This window comes from Filicampus tigris, chromosome 18 (assembly GCF_054856515.1).
Source record: "Filicampus tigris isolate MCC_2025a chromosome 18, RoL_Ftig_1.0, whole genome shotgun sequence".
Classification (NCBI taxonomy): Eukaryota; Metazoa; Chordata; class Actinopteri; order Syngnathiformes; family Syngnathidae; genus Filicampus; species Filicampus tigris.
In genome coordinates, this window is record NC_141234.1 from 10,920,001 (window position 1) to 10,935,726 (window position 15,726).

Below are 15,726 nucleotides of genomic sequence, written 5' to 3' on the forward strand. Positions count from 1 at the left end.
ACAATAGAAACTGCAAACCACAACCACAGTGAATACCTCTCTAACAAAAGTATTATTGTTGCTAATATTGCGGCTGTAACGCCAGAGAGTAAAATGTGATTCTGTTATTAGTTTAGCTAAATTCTACTTTTTCTCGTCATTCCAGTTTGTTCACATAAAAGTATTTCTCATACAAATTGATAATTGTGTACCCTTTCTCTCTTCCCAGCTGGCCTTGTCTCCATCAAGTAAGTTTATCATCACTGACTTTGTTGATGACTTCCCACAACCAATCGTTGCAATGTTTCAATATTGACTCCTCGACGAAAAGGAATGTCAAAAGATGTATATTTTCTTTAAAAAGTAAACGAATAGACATAAGTCAACAGTCCTGTAAGTATGATATATATTTAGATATGAACTCCACACATATATATCTGATCATGGAATGTTGATCTAAGCTTAATGGTCATTACATTTGCGTGTGATGCAACTTGGAAATCGGCACGCGTAAGATGACTTAGTACAGCTTAAACTTACTAATGCCTTTAATGCTTCTGTTTACCACTTCTTTCTCTGTGGCACACTTTTAGCTGGAGTTACACACTGCACGGTTCAAGTTACTTTTTTCTTTTTTTTTTGGCACTAAGTGGCACGATTCGAACGTACTGTACGTCATTGCAATGTGAATTTAAAAAATGCATTAAGTCATATATATTCTGATTTGCATCTAAATGTAGATGTTATCGGATCGTTTCGGCATTGGACTCAGTTCAATTTGAGAAGCAGCAGCTTGGCAGTAAATGAACAAATCTTCAAGTGGCCAACAGATAACATGAGTATCGCTGTATTATAAAACTTTAAGAAACAGCTATTCAAACACAAACGATGGACCGAAACATGTAGACTGATAATATAACAATACTGGCGGAGTTGTAGACATACATTCTTTATCCTCTGCAAAGAACGACTTATATTAATCTCTATTTACTGCCCCCAGGTGGCCAAGGTGTGCACACCAGAAGGAGCAGAATGTCTATTGAATTGAAGCAAAAAAAAAACTGTCAGCATTGTTCAATTCCTTGCATTCTACTTAATGTCATCATTGTATTTTTTTTTTTAGATAAAGTACAATACTATGTTTCTAATCTCAAAAAGACATAAAAAAATTTGCAGGAAGGCTGGAGCACATTAATGGCAGTTTCATTCATATCACTGGGGAATGACTGATTATTTCATGTGTTTTGTGAAATCTACATCCAAATAGTCTAAAAAATAAATAAATAAATAAATAAAAAAACTCAATTGGAATAAATATCATACATGCGCTTCATTCTCTAACAAACTCGCCATTTGCTATCTGTTCAGTGGTTGGAGACGAGGCCCAGCAGACCACAGTGTCCTGTGTGTAAAGCCGGCATCAGCAGGGACAAGGTCATTCCGCTGTATGGACGAGGGAGCTCCAGTCAAGAGGACCCCCGGTGCGCCCTGTACCCTGCATACTGCGTATGTGTGTGTGATGGCCTGACGCTGTCCTTGTGAGTGACTGTTTGTGTTTGAACTCCAGGTTGAAAACTCCCCCGCGGCCTCAGGGACAGAGAACTGAGCCAGAAAGCAGAGGCGGGGTGAGTCTGTTTTTATTTCATTAACGCTATAAGGACAGAAGTTCATTTCACCTACACAGGAAGTGAAAATGGAAACTGGCCTTACTAAATGGAGCTCCTCCTCTCACCTCAATATAGTTGCCAAGATGGTACTGACGCAATATTTTTTTTTTTACATTAGACATGGCTCTGGCCTGAGCACAGAAACTATTTTAATTAATTTTACAATTGTGGCATTAATGCTTCTGAGCACCAAAGCTCACACTGACACCTAGTGGACAGGTCTTGCATAACACTACTAGGTGAAAATTCCTTCTACTTACTTGCCTTTCATCCAATTCAAAGGGACTTCTGCTTTTCAGATGTTCCAGGGTTTCAGCGACACCAGTTTTCACATGTCGTTTGGCATCGGCGCTTTCCCCTTCGGCTTCTTCACGACCGTCTTCAACGGCAACGACCCTTTCCACAGAGCAGGTAGTTAGAGCAGTTGATAAAATACGGTGCGTGTATAATTGGTGTATAACTTTGTAGCACCCGTCTCCCGCAATCCCCCCCCTCCCTCGTGTCTTTCCAGATCAATACGCAGGTGATGCCCAAGGCAACGGCGGTAATGTCAACAACGGGAATCATAATTGGCAAGACTGCCTCTTCCTGTTCGTGGCCGTTTTCTTTTTCTTCTGGCTGCTGAGCGTGTGACGAAGAGGATGAGTGGCAAATACGGACGGCCGGACAGAGGGGAAGGGACGGGGGCCGGCTCGCTGGGAATCGCACACTTAACCCGAGCCACATACGCATTCATGTTATGTTTCCGGTGAGGTAATAACTTGGGAGAGCAGCTGTTTGCAAAATTGTCCCATCAATCCCCGCCAAACTGCCTTTTGTTCATATGAAACAGTAAAAAGCAGCTATTGAATTAGCCTCTCTCTTCCCCAAACCCTCACTCAACATGCGCCTGGAGATATTCGCTCACAGAAACGAGGGCGGCACTAAACTATAGTGGGCTCACTGTAAGAATAATCAATCTGTCTTTAGGGGGTCAAAAGAGACAGTATTATGTGGTCAGGGTGACCAAGCCTTCCTTCAATGGCTATTTCCATTGTAGTGACTAGAATTCACCCCGCTTACCCACTTCCAAGCCAAGTGCAGTGAGAGACATGTGAAAAAAAGTGGCAGAAGAGGAGAGCTAACATCAGTGGTTACCATAACAACCATTTTCTTGCCTCTAAAAGGCCAAAGAGTAGCAGTTTGGTTCCGAGTAATTGGGTTAGTGTGGATGTTTCACTCTCTATTTGTCTTAAAAATGACTGCCAGTGCACTGTGATGTCATTTGAGCCTGTCCTCATTCGTTGTTTTTTTTTTTTTTTTTTTTGTACCAAAGCTTCCCAAAATAAGAGCAGAGGAATTGGAGAGTACAAAAAGCGAAATCTCATTGAACCATATTGGGAAATTGATTTCACTGAATATCAGGCAGACTCGCTTGCGGTTCAATGAACTGTGCTTCTTTTGGGATCTCAACTATCAACCGCATCCTGTATGTCAGAGCGAGTGATGCATTTGTATATAGATTTGTAAATGTTTTTTTTTTTTTTTTTGTCATTTTAAATTCATTTGTAGCTATGGCACTGATAACCAGGATGCTTTTTGTAAATTTTGCCACCCAAGGTTAGTACATCTTTTGCCAGTGTCTACCGTAAAAAAAAAAAAAAGAAAAAGATGGAACTTGTGTTCCAACTGATTCCAGATCCTCTTTGGGATGACAGGAGCGCTAATCTTGGGTCGCATATTTGTCTTGTTTATTTACTATGAGGCTAATGTGAGACCAAGCAAGACATTAAAATTTCCATTAAGGCATCCACCATGTTTTGTGTCTTAATCAAATACAAGCCTGACAATCAAACGTAAGGAACCTCAAGTGCCTGTGGTGATGATGTCACCATTTTCATAAATTCATCCATCTTGAATCGCAGGCCACGTGGAGACAGAATACTGCCGCCGTTCCTGAGTGGGAATTGAACCCACTCTGTGCACAGAAGTCAGGCTAGTAAATTATTCGTTAGACCACCGCTGGCTACTTTTATAAATTATTTTTTTGTCCTTCAATCACTAGTGAGTTCACCACTTTGTAGTGCTGTCTAAATGTTTATTGACTATAGTGCAGACCCCCCCCCCCCCCAAAAAAAAAGGGTTAAAGAAACATTGGGAATCGGTCATACAAATGTTAATTAATGCTTTCTTTGCATCCATTTTGTAAAATACACTCAACTTTAAACAATAACATTTTTTTCAATATTAATTATGAAAGGTCCACCAACTAATTTTGATCCTGTCTGTTATGCAGCACGGATGACATTAATCGAGGCAACTAGTGTTCGAAAACCATTAGTCATTTGGCGGATTGGTGAACTACATAGTCGATACTTTGTGAACACTCGATTAGGTACAGTTGCTTACGAGATCCAAAATGGACCAAAAACAAGTGTTGAAAAAACGGTGTGTTGGCACAATTTGAACACATTTTTGACACAAACTATTTTTATTACAAATGAACAATATTCAAGATGGTCAAGTGTATTTATAAAACTAGCTGATTTTTTATTTTTTTTTTTCCATCCAAAGAAATTACGTTGAGGTCCCCTTGAAATAATTGCAACAGGTAAAATATTCATCGGGATAAGATAACGAACATTTTTCTGAGCTGACTTGCGTGAACAAAAGATGCAGTCAATCAAGAAAACTCACATTCACAGGCTCGGTGTTTACATATGTACATTACGGTCACAAACATTAGTATTTAAGCTTTCAAACGTGCAAAATCAGCATTTTGTTTTTGGTAAACATGACAACAGAACCGTCTGGAATCATTACTTATTCCCATAGGGGTTGCGCTAACAAGATTACTTCCTTTTTTGGGGGGTCTCGTTGGATTTGTTCAAAATCTTCATGAGGTTTTTCGACATGAAGTACGGCTTCTCCAGAGAGCCGTCGTTACGTTCCAAGTCCTCCACTGTGAACAGTTCATTGCAATGTTAAATAATCGCACCGGCTTGTTTACGCTTGAACTTTAAATGAGCTTAGAATTGTTTCATAAATACGGCTAAGGAAGCTTTGTCACTGTATACTCACAGAAGCAGAGGAAGAGCGTGTCGACACACATGCTGTACACGCTGAAGAATCCGTGAGCGATGAGGTAGCTGCCAAACACTACCGTCTATGATTCATTTGGAGAAAAACAACAGCAAGACACTAAGCGACTTTTGACTTTTGTAGAAGATGAAATGAACACATTCAGTCATACAATAATTGGCATCCAGTAGTAGTTGAGGGTCTCCGACTGCGCTGTGCTGTGTGGGAGAGGAATTCGGCCAGAGAAGAAGTAAAAGGACAACACGCCTGCAAAAAGCAACAAAAAAAAACGCGATATCACCACTATGCTCATCATGGTTGTTTTTCATGACATTTTTAAATTCAAAATGTGCAATAGAAATCCTGAAGAGGTTAAAGGCGCAATACGTACCCACTCCACCCACTACGAGGAGCTTGCCAAAGAACAGCAACAGGTCGGTCACTTTATCAAGTACTACAGTTCTGTGAGGCACAAGAACAACTTACTTATTGCTGCGTATAACATTTTCAGTTCAGAATTGGAAAATTATGAAAAGGTTTGGGAAAAGCAGATTTATTGTAAAGGAATCAAATAAAAAATTTTTTTAAAGTACCTGAATTATTTTATCATTCTATTAGTACATAGACATTTTAACATTTAATTTCTAACCTATCCATTTTAAAAACCATAAGTGGCACAAAAAACCCCCCAAAAAAACACAAACCTTATTATGTTTCTCATGATCAGAGAGAAAGCGTTCTTGGCTGAGGTACAGAAGTTTTTCCCATAAACAGCAATCTGTCCAAAAGCACAAGTTAAATATTGTATAAAACAAGATAAAAACATCATCATACATTGTGTGTTACCATAATGTATGCGTTTCTATTGAGAAACTTCAAGAACTTCTCGAGGCACCAGAAGCAGCACTTCATGCAGCACAGTATAAAACGTGCACAAGGGTTTTGTGCCGCTGGGTAGTGTTTAAGGAGACAAAAACATATTAGTGACCTTGGAAAAAAATAAATAACAGTACTATATTGGAAAAAAAAAGTCACAGTAGCTCATTTCGTGAGAGGCCTTACATCTGGTTTTGTGGTCAATGTATTCTAGGAGGACCCTTACAACCTGCACAAAGGTCAGGATCAAAGCACCGAATGCCAATGAACCAACATGGAACCTGAAATTATTTACGTTACATTTAGAAAGAACCTTGATTAAGCATATTGTCAGCATAAGATTGACATTCTTACAAAGACATCAACTTCCGATAGCGCTTGTCTTCATAAGGGTTGTTACCACCCTTTTCTTAGGGTCTTTGACGCCAACTAGAGGACAAAGCTTAAACTGCAGCCATCTGATATTCTGATTTAAAAAAAAAAGTCTCTTTTCTGCATAACATTTGAAGCACACTACGGAGCATAAACATTGACCTACCTTAGTGTGCGCACAAAGGCACTGTACAGGGGGAGCGTGGGGATGCCATCCGGTTTGTTGAAAGCCCAGTAGTAGGTGGCAAAGGCACCGGCCAGCGTGCACTGGCCCAGAGCGATGACAAAGTTCACGCACCAGAGAAAGGCCACCACGTTGTAGATCTGAAGGTTGAACAGATTCCTCTGGAGGAGGCCCTCCGTATTGTATTTGACAAAGATGCACGAAACGGACGGGCAGGTCGGGTAATCGGATGCCTTGAAGGTCTAAAGCAGGGGGAACAGTGAGTGGATCAATGTCCAATATCTTGTTGCTGTCCCGAATTCAAAAGCAATAAAACCAATGGAGGGCTGAAATTCATGTGGCCAATCAATGAATGGTATGATTCATCATGCAGCCCATTCACCTGAGGGTTACAGTCCACGGTGCCATTGATGCGCTGACACTCACTCATACTGGAGTTGAGAGCCACCACTTTATAGATGGCCCCTCCGGAGGTGGCCAAATACCTGTATTGATTAGCTCAGGAGAAACAAACATGTCGCGCACCGGGTCCGTATTCGATCACTTCTGCAGTCTTTATCTGAACGCTCACAATGAAAGGATACAAGGCAACGCTAATCCAGTAAGCCACACAAACCAACAGGAGAACGAATGTCAAGAGAGGGTAGAACAGCGTGCTCATCATTAGACTGATGGCCCTGCGGAACAGCTCGCGTTATGACGGACGAGACAACGAGAAGCCGAACATGCGGTGCAAGAAATGATCCATTAAATAGCATCACAGCATGACTGACTTGCTGGACTCTTGGATGAGTGTGAGGGCGATGAGGATTCTTTTTCGCAGGAAGATGAGGACTAAGATCAGGATGGCCTCCAGCACGGAGAGGATGATCACTGAGGAGGCAACAGAAGGGGAAAGACAATTTAAAAAAGGAGACAGGATTAAGAGAAAGGTAGATAATCGGCACCGATATTTGGCTTTTTGACGAATATCAGCATTGGCCTTTTTTAAAACTCTGCTGGCCGATAATAAATCAATTTAAAACTGTGGAAATCCAAACAAAGATATGTGAAAGTTTAATATTTCTGTCATTTTGAAGTTTTCATTTACTGTAGAAAACTACATGGAGCTATTGTTTAAGTTTTCATTTATCCTTTTTAAGACATGCTGACAACGCCGTGTGCTCCCTGAATTTTTTGTTAGAATTTTATAACAGAGATGTATATTGTCAAAAATGTCTTGAAATAATAATTAAAAAAAAAAAAAACATTATGCAAACTTTAAACATTGTTCAAACTTAAAGACGTTGCAACACAGTTAAGAGTAATTTTTATTTTTTTGATGATTTTGATGCCAATCGGTATCGGCCCTGGAAAAAGCATATCGGTCTATCTCTAATAAAAAGCCTTTTTCTCATTTTTGGCAAATTTAGAAAGTATGTTCACACGTGCTAAAATAAAACATGGTTGAGTAAACTCACAGAAAGCTAACCAGGTCTCTTGCACTTTTAGGTAAAAACTGAAGTTGGTGGTAAATCCAATGTCAGAAATGGAAGCAGAGAGATTCTTGTAGTTCATGTACTCCCAGTAGCAATGCCAAATCCCTGAAAGGAAAAATCACGCAATGCTTCAAAGACACACAAGGCAAATCAAATAAAGGCTCCATCACAATCACAGCACAATAAAGGAGATTTTGTATGGTGTTGAGTTGTGTTTGCTAAACTTTCAATTTCAAGTAGAAATAAATTAATGCATGGTTGAGTTTATATTCACCATATGCCACGGTGCACAGGACGGCTACTATAAGGAGCCAGACCACCACGCGAGCAATGAATCTCAGCAGCAGCAGGAACAACATGCTGAGCGCCATGGCTATCGCCAAAGCACTGTTGACGAAAACAAAAGGACACTATATTAAGGAGAAAGTCAACCAACATTTTAGTCCAAACAGGGCCTTCTGCTTAATATGACGTTTGTGGAATATGAGTTAAGCAGCAAAATCCACCATCTCAGGGGGCAGCCATTTTGTCACTTCTGTCAACTGAAATTGACATTACAACTGCTCAGGGCTCAACTAGCAACCTATCACGGCTCACCTGTTTTCTGAAGATGAGTAATGATTGGTTGCTACCTGAGCCCTGAGCAACTGTGATGTCATTTTGAGTAGTGACAAAATGGCGGCCCCCTGAGATGGACAAAACGGGTGGATTTAGCTGCTTACGGTGGAAGTCAACGCAAACATTTTTTTTCAAGAATATGTTTTATGCAAGCCCACTAGTTGAAACAGGGCATTCTGATAAATATTGCGTTTGTGGAATAAGTGTTAATACACTCGTTTTTAGCCATCTCCGGAGGCGGCCATTTTGTCTTCTGTCGACTGAAAATAACATCACAACTGCTGCCAATCACGACTCACATTCATAAAACAGGTCAGGCGTGATTGGTCGTTGTGAGCAGTTGTGATGTCATTTTCAGTGGACAGAAGACAAAATGGCCACCCCCGGAGATGGCTAAAAACGAGTCCATTTTGCTGTTTAACTTATATTCCACAAAATTAATCAGAATGCCGTGTTTCAACTAGTGGGCCTGCTGGGAAGATATTCTTGAAAAAAATTCCGCTTCCACTTTAAGGAAATATGACAATCAAGTCAACAGTGTTTCCATGTAAAAGTAATCAATTATTGATACTGAACATTTATTTTTCTATGTACACTTTTAGCCAATAGATGGAAGTGTGAGGTATCAACTAACGCAAGGATCCAGTGCCACGATGACGCAAAATCCTCAAAGATCCTGACACCGATGTCCCTGGCGCTGAAGCCGTTCAAAATGTCCCTGATCAAGACAAAAAGACAAAGTCAGTTTGGACATGGTGGCAACAATTCATAACAAGCAATGAGCTACTAAAATTGATGCAGTGCTAAAGAAAAATACCTGATTACAAGGCACTGGAAAGTTATAATTTAAATATTATCTCTTTACTCTGTATCAATTGAATTGCATAGGTGAATTTTCTTTCCACTGCATCACTGTTGGCATCCAAACCAAGACTGAACACACAAGAAAAAAAACTGAGCATGTCTCAAGATAACACAGCTGACTCATGCACAACAACAGGAGTAACGACAACCAGACGCTATTCTAAGGTTCGACACACTTACGAGGCGAGCGACTCTGTGCTGGTGACGAGGACAACAAGAGGATTACAAAAGTGTGTCTCGCTTTCATTTGGGCATTTAACAGTGACTAATGTGGTTCATAAATGTGAAAATGTGTTTGTTTTTTTTAAAGCAACATTACTGTACACTTTATGATTATATTCATTGGCTCTACCCAGTGCCGTTCTTGAGGAGGGTGACCGTTTCGCTGACAGATGGTGGCAACCCCGAAATGTTGGCAAAACTTGGTGGCATATTCCCAAGCACTTCGAGATTAGGCAAACATCTTCCAATAACTACAAAGAAGAGAGACAATAAAATGAGTCAGCAAATATTGAAAATAAGAAAGAATAAATTCAGTGGAAACTCCAAAGTCAAAGAGTTTTTTTCTACCTCTCCAAAAATAATAATTAGTGAGCTGGTTCAAAGTTTTTTGTGACTCCAGAGGCAGATCTATCCTGGTAATTTCCACTGTCAAGAACCTTAAAGCGGAAGTCAAACAGCGGAAGTTAAACAGCAAAATGCACTCGTTTTTAGCAATCTCTGAGGGCGGCCATTTTGTCTTGTGTCGACTGAAAATGACATCACAACTGCTCACAAGGACCAATCACGGCTCCGATTCAGAAAACAGGTCAGCCGTGATTGGTCGTTGTGAGCAGTTGTGATATCATTTTCAGTTGACATAAATGACAAAATGGCCGCCCCCAGAGATGGCTAAAAACGAGTGCATATTGCTGTTTAACGTATATTCCACAAACGCAAAATTAATCAGAATGCCGTTTTTCAACTAGTTGGCCTGCTGGGGACATATTCTTGAAAAAAATATGTTTGGCTTGACTTCCGCTTTAAATCAAAAATCAGCACGTAGACCGAAATCTTTCCATACAGTAATTTCCACTCACCAGAGGTTGTGGGAATAGTATAGAAAGGGCACAGCTCCTTATCCAGAATGTCTTTGACAGTCTAAAAAATAAAAAGTTGAAATATTACGATTCAAGTCTTGGCAACAGAAATCAACCATACAGTAGCTATGTTGTACAAATAGTATTTGTGCTTAAGCAGGCATCAAACTTACCATGTTAGTGGTTGACAGGTCTAAGGACGGCGTACAGAAGCTTTGTGTAAAAACATTTGCAGGCTTTACATTTGGAGCGAAGTCAAGCGGCCCCACGGCGGTGAATTCAGTCGGGCAATTTTCCACGCATATCTGATGGGGAGTAAAGCAGCAAGATCACCACCAAGGAAAAAAAAAAAAAAAGAACGTGCTAACCATTCTACCTGCGTGGTTGGACACTGTAACCCATTGAGAGCTGCTGCCATCACGTTAAACCCTATTGCACATTTGACAATGTCCAAGTAGAGAAGTGAAGGTCGGTTTCTGAGAGACAACACAGAAGAGGACAAATATTAACTGACATAGCATTGGTGGCATGTTGGCATGTTATACTGTCGGTTGTATTTTGCGTAAATGAAAATTTAATCACATATTTGGTCCAGTGCCACAGAACCATCCGGTTGAGTTTCTTGGATAGAGAACTTGCCGGGGATCTCCATAAAGCCATGCTGACAAAGGGGGGCGGGGGGTAAATAACACACGCAAAAGATTAATATGTGTTAATGTGAAAAACAATTACAGGTATTTATTGTGCTTAATTCATCATGTGGGAAAAATTTCTTCCATGACCAGTAAAAAAAAAAAAAAAAAAAAAAAAAGACTTGGACAGCATCCAATGTCGCATCTTATTAAAGTCATATTGAGCTGCCTGCACACAGTTTGTGTTGATTTAAGATAAGGAAGTGGGTGCTGTGTGTTAGAATGAGTTTGGTGACCAAGCTGGTCATCGTTTAACAAGATCAGGGCTGCTCTTGTATTTGTTTTTACCTTTCGGTTGTTCCTACATCAGGAGTATATGTGAATATTACATTTCATTTCTCACATAAATTGGACATTGATGATGGTTATGTTAGTGATAAAACTATATATGCAGCTAAAAAAAAAAGAAAAAGTGCACACATGGTGTTTTTTCCCCTCGTTGTGCGGGGCCTCTCACATTTTAAAAACTGGTCTGTGCTTATGCAGGTTTTGGTGGGGAAAATCAGGTAAGACAATAAGATAAAACAAAAATAGGAACTCATTGTGAGGTTTAATCTACATGTTAGTATCAGATACTCCCCTCAGGGCACTGTTGGCACTTTATCACTTTTGATGGAGCTTCAAAGGTCAACGCGGAACTATTTTACTAACTAACCTTGACGTGCCAACTTCTGTGGAAAACAATGGAAGACGAAAAGACACCAGAGACCAACTTTGGGAGTGTGGCGAGATTGCATCTGTCTGGTTACGCTCACCTAGAATCCCGACTCCGATGTAGCCAAGGATGACCGACATGAAGATAACGCAGCAGATAATGTCAGTGCACCCTCTGTGGGAAAACGAATGAACAAAACTTGTAAGTGTGCTGTGTGGACTTTGGAGAGAGATTTGTCTTCAATGTGAGTCAGTCACCCAAGTCAAACTAATGGGAAAAAAATGCAGCAGGAAATGAAATTGAAAATCACCTCTTCCGTATGGGTCCATTAAAGGAGGGGTCGTACTGGACAGGTTCACCTAGACAAGAAAATATATAAATGGCAAGAAAATTATCCCACATAGAAAATCACCACCATCACCAAGCAGATGTAGCATGAATGATTGCAATTGGTCAACAGCAAATTTCAATCAGAAATGGCTTCATGTATCCTTAACAAATGCTTGATGGTGATTTTAAAAAAAAAGTGTTTTCAGATATTTTCATTTTTTGTTTTTAAGTTTGACCGATAAAAGCTTGCGCAGTACGGATTTTACTACACATGTAATTTATTGCTGACTATGACGTTTCAGAAAATAATTCCGCATGTTGCTGAACCTAACCATTAGAGTGGAAGTCAACCCCAAAATTTTCTTTACAATAATATGTTGTATGCAGCCCCACTAGTCAAAACTTGATATTCTGATTAATATTGTGTTTGTGAAATATGAATTAAGCATTAAAATCCAGCTGTTTTTAGCCGTCTCAGGGGGTGACTATTTTGTCACTTGCTGTCGACTGAAAATGACATCACAGTTGCTCAGGGCTCAGGTAACAACCAATCATGGCTCAGCTTCTGAAAACGGTTGAGCTGTGATTGGTTGTTACCTGAGCACTGGTCGCCCCCATGAGATGGCTAAAAATGGGTGGATTTTGCTTCTTAACTCATATTCCACAAACGCAATTGTAATCTAAATGCAGCGTTTAGATTTGTGGGGGCGCATACAACATATTATTGTAAAGTACATTTTTTGGGTTGACTTCCGCTTTAATTCATAAACATTATATATACTATTACATAATGATGTGCTTGAAAAAAAAAAAAGTTAAAATGTGTTGACCAGTGTTAGCAACTTCCATGCTCGTGGTTACACAAAGTTTTATCATAGTCTTATTCAAAATGTATATTCATTTGAAATGAGTGACAATTGTGCGTACAGTATATTATTAAACAATGCAAAGTCTTGTGTTCTTCTGAAGTTAATGAATTACTGTGCCAAAGGCAAATGACGGAACTATTTGTATGAGTGGGTATCTTACAAGTGCTGTAAATATGTTTAGGACAGGGTGGTGGTTTGCGGGGAAAAAAAGATTTGTTTCCTGGAACAAAAAGAATGGCTAACTAGTACAATAGCTTATATAAAATAAGAACACAAAGTCGTATACCTTTGACATTCAGGGTTACAAAAAAGCTACTGCGAAACATTTGAAGTGAAGCAGATGCGCAACAACTGATTGTATCAGCTGACAGTTTTTTCAATGTTGAGAATGTTGCTTGTATTATGTTTTCGGAAGACTCCAAACAGACAGGATGGGACCAAAATTGAATAGCTAAAAGTTTATCCTCAGAGAGTAAAGAAGTGACAAAAAGATGCATCATGAAATGCCCACAACAAAGGAACCTGTTCATCGGCCTCTTGCTGTGACACGAGTGTCACATTTCACAATACTGTTTGCAGTAAACGGTGACTCGTAAAAAGGTTCATGGTGACTACTTTTAAAGACGTCTCGGTTTTATAACGTTTTTATAGCTTTGGCTCATATCGAAGAGAAAATGGGCGTTGCAGGTCACGAGGAGTAGCTTTCCGAGTTATCTAATGACTCAGATTCATGTGTGATCAGAGCAGCAAAAGAAAAATCGGTCACTTCCAGGTTACAGTTCCAATCCCAATAGATAAAGAAATTATTTTTATTTAGGTTATCTGTCGGCCTTTTGTAATATTAAAAAGCAAAGAGACGGGGTCACCATTCGAAATATGATCTTATTTAATTCAACTGTTGAAACTGAAAACTTCAAAAGTCAGAGATGTTACGATCATATTACCAGCTATTAGTGACAAGGGGAATTTCACTCATATATGAGTGAAATGTTGTATACAAACAATCTGCGCTCTGTTTACTACAGAATTGCTATTTTTAATTCAAAAGTTACGAAGCAAGTTTTGTACTCTTAGTTATCTAATCGCACATCCACATTCAATGGATCGGACATGTTGTTTTTGCTTGATAAAAGGTCATAAATGGATCGCTCTAATGTTTTATATACAACATTCTGACAATTTGTTTATCATAAATCTTGGTACAAATACAATGACTGTTCTGAATAACATAAGTGGTATTTTTAATGGCCATACCAGTGTAATAAGTAAAGAAAGGGTCGACCCTTTCAACACATTCCACAACAAAAAAAAACCCTTTGATTTCACCTCAACTAAATTCAAGGGAATTACCAGTAGACTAACATCTCAAATGACTTTTAGGTTTAAGTCACCACTTTGAATAATCACACGAACATCCTCGTGTGTTTGTGTGTGTGGTGTTTTTTTATTTTCATTTGAAGACATGAAATCCAATCTGTATTGACCTCCAGGGAGGGTTTATTTACTGTTGCCTTGTTAAACCTCCCATTCTGTCAATACACTTGTGGCTCCATTAATAGAACAAACGTCAAGCAGAAGAATTCACAGCGCCATACAAACCTTTTGTAAAACTGCATCGCCAGTGCGAAGGAATGTGCGAGGGAAAAACCTCTTTAAGGCTTCATTTGCAGTCAGACAGTAACATCATGTCGAAAGTTTGGACAGTTTTCAATGCAATACAACTAGACCGTGTGTCAAAATTTTTGACTGAGCGTGTAAAAGCATTTACCAGAACACACAAGTCAGATTTGGGAAATTATACATACAATACAATTTAACGACGTATAGTGATAGAATATTAGGAACGCTGGAGCTTTAGAGGGCAGATGCATATCCGATTTTGGTGATATTTTTCTTTGGATGTGCTGTGAGATTTTCCGATGTAAAATATGAGCCTTGGGAGAAAAAAGTTTGGCAAACAGTGGGTTATAGTGATTTTGACACCTCGACTTACGTACACGATGGGGTTTGTTCGCAGGCGTATGGTAACGGAACTGCGACGTAAGATGAAGACTATACGTACTATTCAGAAGATGAGTTTTAAAAATCAACTACACAAAGTAGCATACGGATTTTCATCGTGGTTTAATCATCACTGGATTGTACACACATTTTTTTATTCGTAACACAAGAATGTAAAAGTAAAGACAACAAAAAGTCTCGATCCGGAGGTAACGTAACGGGTGATGCCGACTTGGCAACTCACCGTACTGAGAGTCCGGATTTGTCTCCTCTTCCTTGGCCATTTTCCACCTCGACCCCGTCCACCTTTTCCTCGGCTTGTCACTTACAGCTCACTTCACTTTGTTAGCCCTAAATGTCATAAGCAAAGGGTACAACAAAACCTTTCAAGAAGCCACAATGGAGTGAATCTATTTCCCGCAGACAGTTGTTACTAAGCAGTGACGACAACAGCGCACCTGCTTTGGGACGTGCACCGGAAGTAGCCAGGTGCACTCGCCTCTTTAGAGGCGGGAAAAGTTATACATATATATACAAATCTTTTGTTAATAGTACTTTTTAAAAATTTTAGTTATAACTCTGGCCAGAATTTGTTTCATTCGTGTGTTAATGTGAATTATCCCATTTTGTAACGTAAGAATTCAATATCTATTTAGAAACAATGGACAGTGATGCGTACATGTCAATGGCGACGTCATCTTTATACGTACGATGCTATCGTTAGCGTTCTTATATCACCATGGTGAAGCATGTTATGTAACGGGATTCGACTTTATTTCACGGGTGTGTCATACCATCAAGTATAACGGTCTAGTCACAAATTCCAATGTGTGGTTCCTCGCTTGTCTAGGCCTAACATACTACAAGACCTGCACACGTATACATATACAAATACAAATACAAATATGACCTTGCAATAAACAACCCCACCACGGCCTTTTAATTTACTTGAGGCACCGGGTTGTGACAAGAAACAATGGCTGAAGCTTGAATGATTCAATG

The 15,726-nt window shown here is 39.6% G+C and overlaps 2 protein-coding genes across 4 annotated transcripts in view; one reads left to right on the top strand and one right to left on the bottom strand.

Annotated features, from left to right (window-relative positions):
* Positions 1-3,434, top strand: part of rnf5 (ring finger protein 5) — a 5,826-nt gene extending 2,392 nt beyond the window's left edge. Inside the window, exons 2-6 of one of the 2 annotated variants that reach the window (XM_086014319.1) lie at positions 209-227; positions 1,348-1,460; positions 1,547-1,604; positions 1,946-2,057; positions 2,158-3,434. In XM_086014319.1, coding sequence (XP_085870445.1) covers positions 209-227; positions 1,348-1,460; positions 1,547-1,604; positions 1,946-2,057; positions 2,158-2,279 — 424 coding nt within the window. In that variant the 3' untranslated portion in view covers positions 2,280-3,434. Of the gene's footprint in view, positions 1-208; positions 228-1,347; positions 1,486-1,546; positions 1,605-1,945; positions 2,058-2,157 lie in introns of both variants that reach the window. The other variant, XM_086014320.1, reaches the window with a different exon arrangement.
* A 327-nt stretch (positions 3,435-3,761) lies between these two features.
* On the bottom strand, positions 3,762-15,220 carry slc44a4 (solute carrier family 44 member 4). 2 transcript variants are annotated; one of them, XM_086014317.1, is made up of 23 exons: positions 15,183-15,220; positions 14,969-15,075; positions 11,835-11,883; positions 11,625-11,698; positions 10,760-10,838; positions 10,554-10,653; positions 10,351-10,482; positions 10,178-10,238; positions 9,451-9,571; positions 8,869-8,952; positions 7,891-8,003; positions 7,599-7,721; positions 6,912-7,011; positions 6,723-6,815; positions 6,521-6,623; positions 6,121-6,380; positions 5,769-5,863; positions 5,553-5,656; positions 5,411-5,484; positions 5,098-5,168; positions 4,879-4,973; positions 4,707-4,791; positions 3,762-4,587 (listed from the first exon to the last, which is right to left on the bottom strand). In XM_086014317.1, the coding sequence occupies exons 2-23, from the start codon at positions 15,006-15,008 to the stop codon at positions 4,478-4,480; spliced, it is 2,166 nt and encodes a 721-aa protein (XP_085870443.1). In that variant the 5' UTR covers positions 15,009-15,075; positions 15,183-15,220; the 3' UTR covers positions 3,762-4,477. The 2 variants fall into 2 exon arrangements, with proteins under 2 accessions (XP_085870443.1, XP_085870442.1); XM_086014316.1 differs by lacking the exon at positions 15,183-15,220 and having other exon boundaries at positions 14,969-15,176.
* Positions 15,221-15,726: the final 506 nt, after the last annotated feature.